Source organism: Trachurus japonicus, chromosome 9 (genome assembly GCF_045865225.1).
Source record: "Trachurus japonicus isolate A0001 chromosome 9, Traja_1.0".
Classification (NCBI taxonomy): domain Eukaryota; kingdom Metazoa; phylum Chordata; class Actinopteri; order Carangiformes; family Carangidae; genus Trachurus; species Trachurus japonicus.
This window is the reverse complement of record NC_140915.1, coordinates 671,126-688,353: the sequence shown is the minus strand read 5'-3', so window position 1 is coordinate 688,353 and position 17,228 is coordinate 671,126. Positions and strand designations below refer to the sequence as shown.

The window sequence follows — 17,228 nt, the reverse complement described above, 5'->3', positions numbered from 1 at the left end:
AAAAGAAAGTTATGTTGAGTATGAAAACTCTTGTTCATTACATTTTACTTCATAATTGCAACCACATGTGTTGTATTCATTGTTGCAAAACTTGTTGTGTAAATAGTTTGTTTGCTATCGTGATCAAAACCGTTGATCTGAAGCTCAATGCTGATGCTGTCCTGTAAACAGTTTTCTAATCAGCAATAACTATAACAATTTCTGATCAACCCATATCAATTGCATGCTTAAAATAACATACGGGTTAAAGCCCCGCCCATTTCAAGACAACCTGACCCACTTCTGGGTTAAACCCCGCCCACTCCCGGTTTAGGCCCCGCCCACTCCGAGTACAGATACAGATACAGATAATTAATATGGTTAACAGATACAGATACAGATAATGCTGTACTCGCTCATCCCTAACAGCTATCCGACTTCAAAACGTTCAAAGAGACGCACCACGCCAGAATAACAAAAAAAAAGACGTTAAAGTAGGCTACATGAAATACAAATAAATAATAATAATAATAAAAGAATAAATAACCAAAACCATTTACTACCTACACCGAGACAAATTTTCAAATTCATATTCAAAGTGTTTCACGCAGCTAAGTTGCCTCGTATGTGAACACCTGCAGTCCCTCCACTCTTTTCCGTGTTTTCCCCGTGGATGGTTTAATAGGAACTTTTTTTAATGCAATGAAAATGATTTGATTTTGCCCACAACATGCTTTCAGACAAAAGCAGGGCACAAAAAACAGCAGTGAACAATGAGTCTGTACTTCACAGTTCTTCTACTGTGTAATATTTTAAAGTGGGAGAAATAAACAGCAGTAAAAACACCAGTCTCTCCACTCAGGTTGTAGCGGCCCCCTGGTTCCCCGAGAAAGGAGGCGGAGAGTTCCATACGGGTGCATAAGTTTATTGTTTATTATTATTATTAAGAAGAAAAAGTTAAACACATTACACTTCACACAGATTCAAGAAGCACCCAACTTATCACTATAAAAAAAGCAAACAGACAAAACTACATTTTATTAACCCATTACAATATTACTAATATTCTTATTTAAAGAATATTCAAATTATTTAAAGAATATTCTTATTTAAAGAATTAAAATATAAAAAAAAAATTAAATTATAAAATTATTTAAAGAATTAAAATATAATTTAATTATTATTTAAAGAATTAAAATATAATGTTAAAGAATTAAAATATAATGTGAACGGCATCACCCCAAAACAAAAAATAAAACAAGACATCAAAAATAAAGAAATAGCCCAAAATTCTGATACACACCTTGTTCCACAAACCAAGGGAGCTAATAGAATGGAAGGTGCCGACTCTAACGTCTGTCTCCAAATAACAAAACAAGACCAAACTATAAGGAAAACTGCACCAACACAAAGATTACAAATAATTCTACAAAGAAAACTCACTCAAAAAGCCACGAACATGGTCCAAACAAAGCCAGCAGCACAAACACTGCGCCAGCCAGGGGAGAACAAAGGGAGGATGGTGGAGATGTGCACAGGTGAGCGCACACACCCACAGGAAGAGCTGACAGGTGACAGAGGCCTCCTCCCTTTTATACCCCGCTCCCTTGACAAGAAAACTGACCACTAGATGGCAGTAATACACTGACCTTTACACAGATCATGTGACCTCCTCCCCTCCCCCCACTGCCTGTTCAAAGTTTACTTTCACTTTTGAGCCAGCGTCTTTCGTCACAGTTCTTTTTCAGCTGTTAAGGTAAGGTAAAAGTTAAAATGTTTGATCGCTGATCAATATGGGCTGTAACTGCCTATCACTAATTACAGACTGTTAGATGGCGTTTTCTCCATAACTTCCAGTGTTTTAAAGTTCTTGTGTGAATGCGTATGTAGTAGGCTGTGTCTCCCAATATGTGTCCCCTGTGTTCCTTGTTTTTATCATGTAAAGCACTTTGAGCTGTCGTGGGCATGAAAAGTGCCGTACAAATAAAGCCTGATTGATTGATTGATCATCGATCAATACTGCGTATCACTAATCAATACCAATACTGCCTATCACAGATCAATACTGAACACCTTATGTTGTTATCAGGGTTTTCCTGAGACTTTACTGATGATTGATTTTCCAGTGTTGATCAATGTTCAGCAACAGGTTCTTCACAGTAACTGAGTACATTTAGTGCAGTACAGTTGTGAGGTATTTGTACTTTCCTTGAGTATTTCCTTGTTGAGCTACTTCCTGCTTGTACTGCAGCTCATGTACCTGACAGGTGAAGCTACTGGTCACTTTCCAGCTGCAGGTTGTAGATTAAAAACACTGTCTTTGTGTCCCCACCATTCATGTCTGTGATTACACACAGCAAACACTCTGGGTTATTGATTATTGGACACAAATCATCAATAATGTTCTGAAGAATTGTTTTAGAGCTGCAACAGTTTTACATTTTTCAAGCAGAAATGTTCAGTTTTTAGCCTCAAACACTGAAGAATTCCTTGTTTTCTTTGACTGTAAACTGAATGTTTTTGTCTCTTTGATTGTTGCTGTGGACAAAACAAGACGTGGCCTCAGACTGAGACGAACTTTGTTTCCTGAAATTTGATGGAGCAGACGATGAATGGATTGACAGAGACAATAAGTGAAGAGTCTTGTTCTCTCTCTGAATTTCCAGTGAGTGAAATGACTGAATGTTGTGATAATGAAGCTGTGAGGTGAAATAAGTTTACTACCTACACCGGGACAAACTTTGCATTCAAAGTGCTTCACGTAGCTAAGGTGCCTAACGTGTGAACACCTACAGCCCCTTACTCTTTTTCCTGTTTTCTCCGTGGATGGTTTAATAGGAACTCTTTTTTTAAAATGCAATGAAATGTATTTTATTTTGGCCACAACATGCTTTTAGACAAAAACAGGGCACAAAACAAAACAGCAGTGACCTTGTGCAATATAATCATACTAAAACCATGAGGCAGCTCATTACTGCTGCTTAGTGCCTACCCTCTACAATGCAGCCGTCTGGTCCAACGTAGAAACATGAGTCACAGTTCTTCTACTGTGTAATGTTTTAAATATTTAGGGTTCAGTGGGAGAAATAAACTGCAGCAAAAACACCAGTCTCTCCACTCAGATCTGCAGCTTCATGACGCCATCTAGTGGACTGATAGTAGAAGTACAGCAGCTGATGGCAGCTTCCTCTTCCTCACTGCTGTGTGACTGCATTCAGCTGACACTGATATGAAGCAGAGGAGAAGAGCCAATCAGTGGAGGAGCAGCTGGAGACATGATGGACATGTGAGCTGCTGTGCACATGAATGATGTGTGTTTCCTCTGCAGGTGAAGCTACAAAGTGTGTGTGAGCTGATGTGGATGTGAGCTCAGCAGCATGGATCAGTGTGAGGACAGAGAGGAGGGAGCCCCTCCCTCTAAGAAATGCAGGACCAGAGGTCAAAGGTCAGAGTTTAAAACAGTCAGACTTTTCTCTCTAAAAGTCAGTTGTTGTGTTTATTGAAAAATTGAAGATATTTTTCATCAGTTTTTCTCCAACATGCAGATTTATCAGTTGTGTTGTTGTTTCAGGATGCAGCAGCAGAAACCAGACTCTCCTGAACCCAGCTGTCTGTCTTTAAAGAGCGACCGGTCAAAGGATGACGTCATTAAGTTTAAAGGAGGACTAGGTTCAGCTGATCAGATGTAAGACAAAACTAGATTTCAAAGCTTTCGAGTCTCTGTTGAACGTTCTTCCTGTGGAGTCAAATTTCAATGATTCTCCATAAAATCAGAGTTATAACTCGGATACACATTGGCCCTCATTTATGAAACTTGCGTACACCAAAAAAATGGGTGTACACCAAATTCACCGCAAGGATCGGCATTTATTAATCTGAGCGTGAGTGTACGGTACGCACAAATCTCACCCCAGCTCTGACCAGGTGTACGCACATTTGGAACCAGCGTAGAACATGCAGGAAGGAGTGCTGCTGTGTCAAAATGATTATTAAACCATAGTCTAATAACGCAGCGATGTGGATCACATGTTGTTGTTGTTTATATTGATAAAAAGTAGGGCTGTCAAACGATTAATTTTTCTAATCGCGATTAATCACATTTTTTCCATAGTTAACTCGCGATTAATCTCTATTAAAAATATTATATATGGGCTTTGGACTTTCAACACTCCAAGTGTTATAATCTCTAGACAAATAACTTTTAGACCAGACCTAGTAGGCCTAGTACCTAATCATAACACATGATGCATGAAACTCACACAGAATTGAAACGAATTGCATCCAGTGGAAATTGCCCTTTACTTTGCTACGCCTCTGCCTGGCCATGTGCATTTGTTGACAACAAAGCCGTCAAAAAATGAATGGATGGAGCTGTGGATATATGTTAGACTGTGTATATTTGTGTAGCAACCAACTTGAAGGTGCCTTACCGCCACCTACTGGACTGGAGGTCCCACACTCCAGTCCTCCAGTCCAGCAGACAGAGGACAAAATGGGCCGCGATTAACCGCGATTAAAAAAAATAATCGCGTTAATTTTTTTAATTAATCTCATCGCGATTAACGCGTTAACTCTGACAGCCCTAATAAAAAGATAAAAAGTAGCCCTCAGTCTCTCTCTCTGCCGGGCACCAGGGGGTGGGGGGCTCCGCTACCTGCCCAGGTGCAGCTGATCTCCACGGCGGAGTGTTTTTTTTTTTCTTCCCCGCCACCGGGACCTGTCAGCAGGACATCAGGCCGGTGTTTCACATCCCTCCATCAGCCGAACCATGCCAGTGGTGCTGATGGTCATAAAGTCGCGTTCGCAGCAGTAATATGCCAAATGATTTCTCCTCAGTCACTTGTGTTTAGTAAACTGCAGGAGCATTTCATGAGGTCGCTGGGTTTCCTGACGTGGTCGGTGACACGTGCGTCTGCAGCCTCCATCCACCGGGATGACACTTATCAATCACAAAAACTATCAGTCTATCAATGTCCAGATATTTAATGTTGCCGCCCTCTCCCTGTTCAACGCGGTAACGCCAGTAAAGTCCCTCTTCTTGGCCGTCTTCCGTGTCTCCATGTGGTAAAAGGGGCAGGGCGACGCCTCTAAAGCAGGAATATATCGGGGCGTGACATTTAAATGACGCTCGTTTTCAGCCGCCGGATTTATCACCACCACGCCGGTTCTACGCCGAAATCAGCAGCGTACACACTTTTAGTAAATCACACGTGACACTTGGCGTACACTGATATTTACACCAGAATCTACACCAGATCCTGCGCAAGTTTGATAAATGAGGGCCATTGTCCCTACCTGAACATCCACATGTTAAAGGACAAGTGACGTCTTTTACAACCTGGACCTTATTTCTGGCATAAAATAAGGTCATTTACTCACCCATGTAACTTTGGTGTAACTTTGGACAATATTTAGGTCCATTCAAGAGTTTATGAATATAGCCATATAGTGGGAGTGATTGGGGCACTGAAATGCAAATAACACATTATCTGTTATCGTCATCCAGGGTCTGCAGAAAGCTGACAAATATTCAGCCAGGTTGCATAAAACTGCAAAACTTTTCTGTATTCATGTTCCATGTATCTAAACTATTTAACATCAGTTGTGTTGTTGTTTCAGGATGCAGCAGCAGAGACCAGACTCTCCTGGACCCAGCTGTCTGTCTTTAAAGAGCAACCGGTCAAAGGGCCGGATCATTGACTTTAAAGGAGGACGTGGATCAGCTGATCCGATCAGACTCAGGTTATTGTAGAAATGAACCAGTTTGTATGATGTGTTGTTGGACCAGGTCTGAAACCAAAGTGTCTGTGTCTGTTGTGAACGTCCTCAGGGGACATATAAAGTCCATCTTGTATTATCTCTCTGTGCTGATGTTGACTTGACACTGATTCCTCCACAGAGTGGACCAGGAGAGCTCAGAGGTTCCCAGTGGTCAGTCTGCCCAGCAGCATCAAACACACCTGGACTCCATATTTATGGTGAGGACATGTCCAACAGCTGCTGTTACATCTGTTGTGTTCACCATCATCTCCATGCTGCACTTTGACACCAGTGGATTGTCAGTCTGTCAGGTTTTAGTTTGATGCTGTCACTCATAGAGTTTCTGTTCCAGCTGCTGGAGGAGAACATGGTCACTTTTGTCAAGAACGAGCTGAAGAAGATCCACAAGCTTCTGAGTCCAGATTACCCAGAATGCTCAGGGAGTCAGAGGGAGGATGAGGAGGTGTTGGATGGTGAGGATGAAGAGCAGAGGAGGAGCAGCAGAGAGGCATTAGTGAAGATCACAGTGAACTTCCTGAGGAGGATGAAGCAGGAGGAGCTGGCTGAGCGTCTGCAGAGTAAGAGGATTTCTCTAAAGATTCAACATGATGGACAAATGAGACGTTCACTGACATCAACATATGGAGGGAAACGTGTTCATAAAGTCGTTATTTAGAGGAATTATCATCATTATCATTATATTTTCTTATTCGTCTGATTTCTTGTGTTTTCATTCAGAACATTTTGCTGCAGTTTGTCGTTGTAAACTCAAATCTGCCCTGAAGAAGAAGTTCCAGTGTGTGTTTGAGGGGATCTCTAAAGCAGGAAACCCAACCCTTCTGAACCAGATGTACACAGAGCTCTACATCACAGAGGGAGGGGCTGGAGGGGTCAATGATGAACATGAGGTCAGACAGATTGAAACAGCGTCCAGGAAACCAGACAGACCAGAAACAACCATCAGACAAGAAGACATCTTTAAAGCCCCAACTGGAAGAGACCGACCAATCAGAACAGTGATGACAAAGGGAGTGGCTGGCATTGGGAAAACAGTCTTAACACAGAAGTTCACTCTGGACTGGGCTGAAGACAAAGACAACCGAGACATACAGTTCATATTTCCCTTCACCTTCAGAGAGCTGAATGTGCTGAAAGAGAAAAAGTTCAGCTTGGTGGAACTTGTTCATCACTTCTTCTCTGAAACCAAAGAAGCAGGAATCTGCAGGTTTGATCAGTTCCAGGTCGTCTTCATCTTTGACGGTCTGGACGAGTGTCGACTTCCTCTGGACTTCATCAACACTGAGATCCTGACTGATGTGACAGAGTCCACCTCAGTCAACGTGCTGCTGACCAACCTCATCAGGGGGAAGCTGCTTCCCTCTGCTCGCCTCTGGATAACCACACGACCTGCAGCGGCCAATCAGATCCCTCCTCAGTGTGTTGACATGGTGACAGAGGTCAGAGGGTTCACTGACCCACAGAAGGAGGAGTACTTCAAGAAGAGGTTCAGAGATAAGAAGCAGGCCAGAAAGATCATCTCCCACACCAAGACCTCACGAAGCCTCCACATCATGTGCCACATCCCAGTCTTCTGCTGGATCACTGCTACAGTTCTGGAGAAGCTGTTGAAGACCAGAGAGGGAGGAGAGCTGCCCAAGACCCTGACTCAGATGTACATCCACTTCCTGGTGGTTCATTTGAAACTGAAGAAGGTCAAGTATGATGGAGGAGCTGAGACAGATCCACACTGGAGTCCAGAGAGCAGGAAGATGATTGAGACTCTGGGAAAACTGGCTTTTGAGCAGCTGCAGAAAGGAAACCTGATCTTCTATGAATCAGACCTGACAGAGTGTGGCATCGATATCACAGCAGCCTCAATGTACTCAGGAGTGTTCACACAGATCTTTAAAGAGGAGAGTGGCCTGTACCAGGACAAGGTGTTCTGCTTCGTCCATCTGAGTGTTCAGGAGTTTCTGGCTGCTCTTCATGTCCATCTGACCTTCATCAACTCTGGACTCAACCTGATGTCACAACAGCAAACCACATCCAGGTGGTCTCAAGTGTTTGGAGACAAATCAACACATTTCTACCAGAGCGCTGTGGACGAGGCCTTACAGAGTCCAAATGGACACCTGGACTTGTTCCTCCGCTTCCTCCTGGGTCTTTCACTGGAGACCAATCAGACTCTCCTACAAGGTCTGATGACTCAGACAAGAAGTGACTCACTGTCCTGTAAGAAAGCAGTTCAGTACATCAAGGAGAAGATTGAAGAGACTCCCTCTGCAGAGAAAAGCATCAACCTGTTCCACTGTCTGAATGAACTGAATGACCGTTCTCTAGTGGAAGAGATCCAACAGTCCCTGACATCAGGACGTCTCTCCACAGATAAACTGTCTCCTGCTCAGTGGTCGGCTCTGGTCTTCATCTTACTGTCATCAGGAGAAGATCTGGACGAGTTTGACCTGAAGAAATACTCTGCTTCAGAGGGGGCTCTTCTGAGGCTGCTGCCAGTGGTCAAAGCCTCCAACAAAGCTCTGTAAGTGTAGAGATAGTTGGATTTATTCATCATTATATAAAAACACTTCTGTCTTTTCAACAGGACAGAAAATAAATCCCTTTCTTCTTTAATTCCTCATGATCATCTCTTCAGACTGAGCGGCTGTAACCTCTCAGAGAGAAGCTGTGAAGCTCTGTCCTCAGTCCTCAGCTCCCAGTCCTCTAGTCTGAGACATCTGGACCTGAGTAACAACAACCTGCAGGACTCAGGAGTGAAGCTGCTGTCTGGTGGACTGGAGAGTCCACACTGTAGACTGGAGACTCTGGACCTAAGTAACAACAACCTGAAGGACTCAGGAGTGAAGTTGCTGTCTGGTGGACTGGAGAGTCCACACTGTAGACTGGAGACTCTCAGGTGAGGATCCATCCAGCTGTTTATCTGATGCCACTTGAACACATCAGCAGGTGTTGACAGAGGGTTCCTGTGTGTTGTTGTGTGTGTTCAGTCTGTCAGGATGTCTGGTCACAGAGGAAGGCTGTGCTTCTATGGCCTCAGCTCTGAGCTCCAACCCCTCCCATCTGAGAGAGCTGGACCTGAGCTACAACCATCCAGGAGCCTCAGGAGTGAAGCTGCTGTCTGCTCGACTGAAAGATCCAGACTGTAGACTGGACTCTCTCAGGTATGGAGAGGCTGCTGCAGCCACACACACTGTCTGATAGAGGAGGAGGAGCTGGAACATTTTCTATGGCCCCGTTCACACCTGGTCACACCTGGTATTAAAGCTATGGTCTACGTTTTGAAAGAGGATGAGAAAAATTTGAAAAAAGCACCTCTCACACACCCCCGCCCCTCCCCTCTGAGCTCGTATGGCCCGCCCCTCGGGGCCTCCTCGCGCAAGCAACAAGCCTGCTGCCTGCAGAAACCAAAGAGGCTTCGAGTGCGGAGTAAAATGTCATATTCACAGTCACATCTTCCACAATAAAACCAAAGATTACCTGTTTACCAACATAAACTCAGCACCGCCACTGCAGCCCGGGTCTCTCTGCACCGCGGCGCCACGGAGCTCCAGGCCCCGACTCTTCCTGCTCCTCGTCCCCAGACACAGCACCCTGTCCTGGGTCATCCAGCGCGAGAAGTCTCCCTGTAGCATGAGGCTGTGCTCGGCGCTAGCCTACTAACAGCGGCGGCGCCAGCCCCGATGCCGCCGCTGTGCACCAGCTGCCGGTAACGAGGCGGTGCCAGTTGCCGTCGTCGCCGTCCCCGGCAACGGGACCGCGGCGGGCGACCGCTGGTACGAGCAGCGCCGCCATTAGCAACCATTAGCACAGCCTCATGCTACAGGGAGACTCCTCGCGCTGCGTGACCGGCCACAGGGTGCTGTGTCTGGGGAAGAGGAGCAGAAAGACCGGGACCTGGAGCTCCGCAGCACCGCAGTGCAGAGACCCACTCAGGCTGCGGCTGGAAGCGGCTGTGTGTCGGGGAGAGGAGGAAGACCAGCAGCTCAGTAGGGCCGCGGTGTGCAGGGTGCAGAGCACCCCGGTCAGGCTGCAGCTGGAAGCGGCTGTGTGTCTGGGAGAGGATCAGGGAGACTCGACGCGGCACCGGTACTAGTAATACGGGCAGCAACACTCTGTGCTTCTGTACTGTTCTTCTCTGAATCCTAGTGGGGCTTTTTTTCGGCAGACCGACCGGGGGTGGGGGGCAGCAGGCGCTGAATTCATGGGTTCATGTGTCTGTGGCTGAGCAGCTCAGAGCGGTTACAAACTTGTACTTTCTAAGCGGAGGGGGTGGGGACGAGGCGGGTCGAGGAGGAGCAGGCGAGACGAGGGGATTGGATGGAGGATACGAGCCAATTGGCGCGAGACGGGGCGCGCGGCGCCCATTGGTCAATTTCTATGCAGGCCCACGGCTGATAGACTGAATGGATTTTTTTGGTTCTTTTTGCTATTTATATTGTGTATATCGGACCACAGGACCATAATCGCTGTATAAACGATGTTAATAATAATTACCAATGCTCCAAATCGTAGACCATAGCTTTAAAGCAGAAGTAAGTGATATATTTGTGTTAATATAAGTCTTAAATAGTTGTATCTTCCGACAGCAATCACTTACATAGAGTGTTTGGACTGAAACACGGGTCTGTCAGTCACTCTGCTCTGCTCTGAGCCGAAGAGAAAACATTCATCGTATCCTACAGTTTTTATCCAATGAGGAGAGAGAACGGCATGCAGGGCTATGTGTGCAGCCAAGGAACGCCGTGAATGTGGTGACGTAGCGACGAGGACTGTTATGGTGCGTTCAAGGAAACTCGTACTTTTCCGACCGTGAAGTTGTACCAGTTCGATCTGGTACGAGTTCACGGGTCAGAAGTTACGAGTGGCCGTTATAGTGACTTTCACCGGTAAAACAGGTCGGAAAAACACGAGTGGGTTGCCTGAAACGCTACAAAGTCGTAAGTTGTGACTTGAAGCTGTAATTTATGATTTCAAAAGCCTGCCTGGAACGCAGCATTAGCCAAAACCACCGGACCACTTACTTCTGCTTTAACATCAGTCTCAGGTGATTGATGCATTGATAACATCAGATCTGATCACTCAGACCATATCCAGAGGTGGTGTAGGCCACAGTGAAGCTCCGCCCACTCCACTGACGTCCTCTGTCTCAGTCTGACTCGTCCCAACACAGTTTATACTGAAGACAAAATCTCAGAGTGTTTCAAACATGAGCTGTGCAGCTTTCATCAGTCACAGTGATGAACTACTGGGATCAGGAGTTTCTCCTCCTGATGACTTCAGTGTCTCATCATAACTCACTGTTTCATATTCAGTAGAAGAGATCTCAATGATGAAACCAGATGTTGGCAGCTGTGCTCTGAGTCTCTCCAGATGTTTGGATCAGACTTTATTTCAGAGTTGATGAATAGAATAGAATAGAATAAAACTTTATTAAGAGGAAAACATTTCAGCTGCTGCTGGTTTAAAGTTATGGTTGGTATGTTCAGAAACACTTTTTGTTATACTGGGTGAAATGGTCCTTCCATCCTGAGAGTAGTCAATACATTATCTATTCAGGAAAAGGAACGAAAACAATCAGACCTCTGTGGCAGCTGCAGGATAGACAAAACTCTGACCAATACATGCTTTTCGCTCCGAGAAGGAAAAACCGATCAGATGCCTTCATGTCTGGTTCTGCCTATGCCCAATCAAGCTGCCATCTCACTCTCTCGCGTGCGTGATCACAGTCTTCACCCAGGTCCACATAAAGGTGAAGGCGTGGCTTCAGAGAGAAGTCTGAGGAAAGGGGCTGGGACTTTTGACTTTGTATTTTCAAAATGTGGCCAGATAGAAGCGTTTTTCCAGAGTCTCCAACCCTCTCTGTCTGGTCAGATATTGATGATCAATAATCAGCTCAGTCTCTCTGAGATCCTGGTCTTGTCCTGATGAGATGTGTTGTTGTGTTGAGGAGACAGTCAATCACAGTGGGACATCCAGATGTCCTCACTGTCCAGAGGCCTGGAGCTGTCAGTCAGAAGACAGTGAGTGTAGTGAACAGTGTAATAATCAGTGTTTGTGGCTGAATGTGTGTGTGGTCAAACAGCTGTTTTCAGACTGTGTGTGTGCTGACTCCAGATCAGATGAAGCCACAAAGTGGCTCCTTAATGAAAGTCTCCAGCAGCTGGAGCTTCACTTCCTGTCTGAGTCCATGTGCTCTGAGCTGAGCCTGCTTCTCTCTGCTCTACAGTTTCTCTGCTTCCTCTGGACTCTGACTTCAAGTCCAGTCAAAATGTGTGGACAGGTTTGATGGAGCTCAGGACTGGTCCTGAGGACGGCTGCTTTATTCCACATGATGTGACTGATCTCAGTGAGTCAGTGTGTTGCAGCTGATCTGTGTGAAGAGCAGAGAAGAACAGAGTCATTGATCATGAGATCCTGATCCGTCCTGTCACTGTGATCAGATGGTTTCTATTACGGGGTGTTCCCACCAAACGCGATGACGCTTCATCGCGCGTCGAGATTACATGTAAAGTCAATGCAAACACGCGATTAGACGCGTCATCGCGCCGGGCGATGCGATGGACGCGATAGCGCGGCGCGATGGACGCGTTGGCCGCGAAAAATCGCTTCCATCGCGTCGCCCGGCGCGATGACGCTTCATCGCTCGAGTTCAAATAATTGAACTTTTGCGGCGAATTCGCGTGAAGACGCGCCGCGACAGCCTATCAGCTTTGAGATGGTCACCGACGTGCTGACGTACGGACGTACTGGTGTTCCCTTGGCAGTTTAGTCAGAGCGAGTCTATTGACAATATTAGAAGTGTTCTGGTTTAGTTTAGTTTATTATTCAGATCCCCATGAGCTGCAGCAAAGCCACAGCTCTTCACTGTTGCTTTTCCGGTGCTTTTACAAACGTTTCTGGTTTGGATATTCGGACCTGAAAGCCCGTTATCACTGCTGTTCTCAACCAGCGGGCGTTGCGAGCCGGCCGCCCCGTCCCAAAGCACTCAACAGGCGGTCAGTCACACAGTAACTTAGTTCACGGAGCCGTCTCCTCCTCCTCCTGCAGCCAGAGACCCGCACCGCTGTTCCTGTCCCATCTACAGGGACAGGAACAGTGCAGCGACGGTGGTTATCTCAGCCAGAGAATGAAATAGTGGGAGAAATGTTGTTGTTTGGGCGGGCTCGTCGCGCGACGCGATGCCGCGACGAGGCGTTTTTTGCATATTGGACCAGCGTCAAAACTGGAGCGTCTAGCGCGACGCGATTTCATTTGACGCGCGATTCAATCGCGTTCATCGCGTTTGGTGGGAACACCCCGTTAGAGCTCCTTCATCCACTCACTGCTGCTGTGGCCATAGGCGTCATTTACGCTGGGAACGCTGGGGACCCCCCACCACTTTTTGTCAAGAACAATTTTGTCCACCACAAGGAGGCAGGTAGCAAAGGGAGCGTGCTTCATGCTCTCTCTGCACCGGTAAAACATCAACTCCAGGCAAGGCAAGGCAAGGCAATTTTATTTGTATAGCCCGTTTTTACAAACAGTTTGTCTCAAAGGGCTTTACATGGCATCGTAACAACATCCTCTGTCCTTAGACCCTCACATCCACTGAGGAAAAACTCCATGGAAAACCCTTTTAACAGGGAAAAATCGGAGAAACCTCAGGGTGAGCAACAGAGGAGGGATCCCTCACCCAGGACGGACAGACGTGCAATAGATGTTGTTACAGACAAGAAAACTCCACTCGTCTGTACTCGGTTTTCCACACACACACACAGGTCTGTCTCTAGCTCTGTATGTATGTGTGTGTGTGTCTCGTGTGCAGACGCAACTGACAAATATTTATAGATGGACAAGCAACAACTTCATTACCGGTAATCATCATTTTATTTTGAAAATTGACCGGATTCTCTCGCCTTTTCTGTGCCCGACTTCCTGTCTGTTACGATCCGTCTATCCAGCTTGACAACGGCGCTCACGGCTCGCGTGAAAAATAGAACAGACGCCGAACTGAAGCGCGACAGCGGATTGTAGCCTACTGGATGAGACAGCATCCGATATATGCTTAATATGTTTGGGTGCAGGGGCAGATCTAGGTTCATGGGAGATCCGAGGCCTAGCCCAGAGGAAGGAAAGACAAAGATCTGCCTTTTTTTTTGTCTGTGACTGTGATAGGCCTAGGCTACTGGAAATTTCAACATATCAACGTTAGGTAGACAAAAGCATTGTCCTGAAGGGTCCACAAACAGGTGTTACATCATAAAAAGAATAAAATATAAAACATGATCATAAGCTACTCAAATAAAAATGAGTGCATGTAATCCTGATTGACATCAGCCTCCCTACCCACAGCATTACGCTTTTTAAAAAAAAAGGAAAGAATCTGAATTTAAACTCAATTTGTCTGACTTACATTTACAACTCACAAAAAGTTAGGGATATTTGATAAGAATATCCCTATAAAAAGTTCTGCTACAGTGATATTCTATCATGAGGCCTTTTAAGTAGAAGGATGCAATGGTCATTTCTTTATCTCAAACAAAAGCTAACAACAGTGGTGGCTATAGCACAACAAAAATCTCAATGTCTCAATAACTTTGTGTTGTCTTGGTCTCATGATGTCACCATGGTAACATGGTGGAGAGGAGAGGGAGAGAGAAGAAGATACAAATTGCCATTGAAGCAGAACATTACAACTGAACCACTAAATCAGATGGTGCTTGTGATTTTTGTGGTTAATCAGCTTGTTAGAGAACAGCATGTTATTCAATAAGGACTGAAACATTGAACAATTGGACATGTGCATTCAAAAGTTTAGAGAAGGTTAAATTAAGTTCACCTGTAAAGGTTATAGTGCATTTTAGGTGCATTCTGAAATTTAACCCAAAAGCCAAACATCCCTAACTTTTTGTGAGTAGTTTATCTCATATAATGCATAGATCTATGTGATATGCAGCAGCCTGGCTCCATACAGCAGCCTGGCTCCGTGCAGCAGCCTGGCTCCATTCAGCAGCCTGGCTCCATGCAGCAGCCTGGCTCCATGCAGCAGCCTGGCGCCTGTCATAGTGGAGTCAGGCCTCATCTGACAGCTGCATTTTTACAGCGTGTGCTGCGGTCCGTCTTCGGTCCATGAATCTATTATACATCCATGCTCCGGACACAGAGCAGAGACCCAGGTCCGACAGTGGAAAGCTGTCCCTCTCTGAAGCAGAGGACGAGGCAGCTTCACTCCCGTCAGTCTTCACAGACGTCCACACATGAGTTTTTTTTGTTTGTTTGTTTGTTTTTCTTGTATTTAGGGCCGGCCTTTTTTTTGTTTGTGTAATGATTGAATACCGGCCATTATTTGATGTAATGATGCGGTATGCTGTTATAAAGTAACTTCAGATCACATAATCACTGATAAGTGTGCCCCCCACCCCCTCTCAATAAACAGTCCCGACGTCCATGGGGCTGCACTTCAGACTGGTGTGGTCAGCGGAGGGAGACTGACATGAACTGTGTTGAGATTTTTTTTGCCCCTACTGTAAAACATCTGGGGCTTGAGCCCAAGTAGCCATCCCATAACCCCGCCCCTGTTCGGGTGCAAAGTCACTGTTAACGAAATCAACATCTAATTTGTCCCTTCACAATAAAGTTAGTAACGTGTCTGTTTGGAGCAGCTGCTGACAGTGACAGTTTCCTCATCACTAAACCTGAGCCACCATCCGATCCTCACTCACGTCGTGACGACGGGACAAAGTCTTTTGGACATATATTGTATATTCTGTGTTTTTCCTCTCTATAACCGTCCGGCGGAGAATTTAAAAAAAAAAACAAAATGCCCGTGAGTCCAGCCCCATCGGGTCCACGGTCCAGGCTTCCAAGGGGGGGGGGGGGGGGTTGCATATGGTCATTGTCCCCACCACTTTTCAAAGTAAACTGACGCCCTTGGCTGTGGCTCCTGTGGAAACCTGCTCACAGCCTCATTCTTCAGCTTCCTGGGGAGTTTTCTTCAGACAAACACAAGTTGTGTTCACACTCAGTGTTTCTCACTAAACTCTCTGTTTCACTGAGCTCTAACAAACGTGTCTTCACCTGTGCCTTTCCTGGTGCATTGTGGGATATCTGGGCTGGTCAGCTCCACCTGTTGTGTCTTCATCTTCTTTGCTGTGACGTGTGTTTGTGCAGCTTGAGAGTCAGAGAGTGAAAGTGTGTGTCTCACACTGCAGTGACATGACATGGAGAAAAGACATGATGAAGTGTTTCCTCCTGCTCTCCTCCTGCTCTGTATCATCACTAGATAAAGACTCCAGCTCCTTCTTCTCTGTGCTCAGTGTTCATCCAGACATACCAGCCTCCATGTGAACACAGTGATAAAACAGTGTGTGTGTGAGAGCCATGTAATGTCCATGTGTGCATGCTGACAGAGAAGGTGCTGCTCTGACCCCCCTCCTCCTTTCAGGGTGCAGCCTGCTGGAGTCCGATATTTGACACCAGGTCCATGGAGATGTAAGTGTGTTTTTACTTTGAGCAGCACATTCAACCATCTTCACACTGTCACATCACTGACCTCATGAGTCTTCATCAAACTGTCAATAACTGATCACATGATCAATAACTGCAGCTGTGTCTTGTTCTCTCCATCAGATTCCTGTCCACTCACAATCGACACAAACACAGTGAACACAAAGATCAAACTGTCTGACAACAACAGGAAGGCAACACGTGTGGAGGAGCGTCAGTCATATCCTGATCATCCAGACAGATTTGACTACTGGCCTCAGCTGCTGTGTTCAACTGGTCTGACTGGTCGCTGCTACTGGGAGGTCGAGAGGAGAGGAAACGTTGTTATATCAGTGAGTTACAGAGGAATCAGCAGGAAAGGAAACAGTAGAGACTGTGTGTTTGGAAGGAACGATCAGTCCTGGAGTCTGCTCTGCTATGATGGTGGTTACTACGTCAGGCACAATGACAAACGGACAGACATCACCTCCTCCTCCTCCTCCTCCTCCTCCTCCTCTTCCTCCTCCTCCTCTGTCTCTAACAGAGTAGCAGTGTATGTGGACTGTCCTGCTGGCTCTCTGTCCTTCTACAGAGTCTCCTCTGACTCACTGATCCACCTCTACACCTTCAACACCACCTTCACTCAACCTCTGTATCCTGGGTTTGAACTCTTCAGTCCTGGTTCCTGGTTGAGTCTGTGTTGAGTGCATCAGAGTCTCCTCCTGTCACAGAAACCTTCTCACTGTTGAACAGACAGTTCAGTCTCTACATGTCTGTCTCTGTCTCTGTATCTCACTCACGTTTTCACATTCATGGATTAAACCAGTTGATGTTTTAAACTCTTCTCAGTGATTCTTGTAAACTTCTTCCTCTTCCTTTAAAGATGGAAGCGTCGATTATTACAGGACAAAAACCACGGTGACTTTTACTCAGCTGCTGATGAAGGACGAGGCCTAATATCACCAAGCTAAAAGTCTCTGAGCCGCCAGCGTCACTGAGGAGAAAAACAC

At 45.9% G+C, this 17,228-nt stretch overlaps 1 protein-coding gene across 1 annotated transcript; it reads left to right on the top strand.

The window, feature by feature from the left end:
- Positions 1 to 2,530: 2,530 nt before the first annotated feature.
- On the top strand, positions 2,531 to 16,937 carry LOC146980440 (NLR family CARD domain-containing protein 3-like). Its single transcript, XM_085785667.1, has 11 exons — positions 2,531 to 2,644; positions 3,308 to 3,424; positions 3,551 to 3,664; positions 5,599 to 5,721; positions 5,879 to 5,957; positions 6,092 to 6,317; positions 6,478 to 8,275; positions 8,390 to 8,559; positions 8,738 to 8,915; positions 16,178 to 16,224; positions 16,363 to 16,937. The coding sequence occupies exons 2-11, from the start codon at positions 3,357 to 3,359 to the stop codon at positions 16,920 to 16,922; spliced, it is 3,363 nt and encodes a 1,120-aa protein (XP_085641793.1). The 5' UTR covers positions 2,531 to 2,644; positions 3,308 to 3,356; the 3' UTR covers positions 16,923 to 16,937.
- Positions 16,938 to 17,228: the final 291 nt, after the last annotated feature.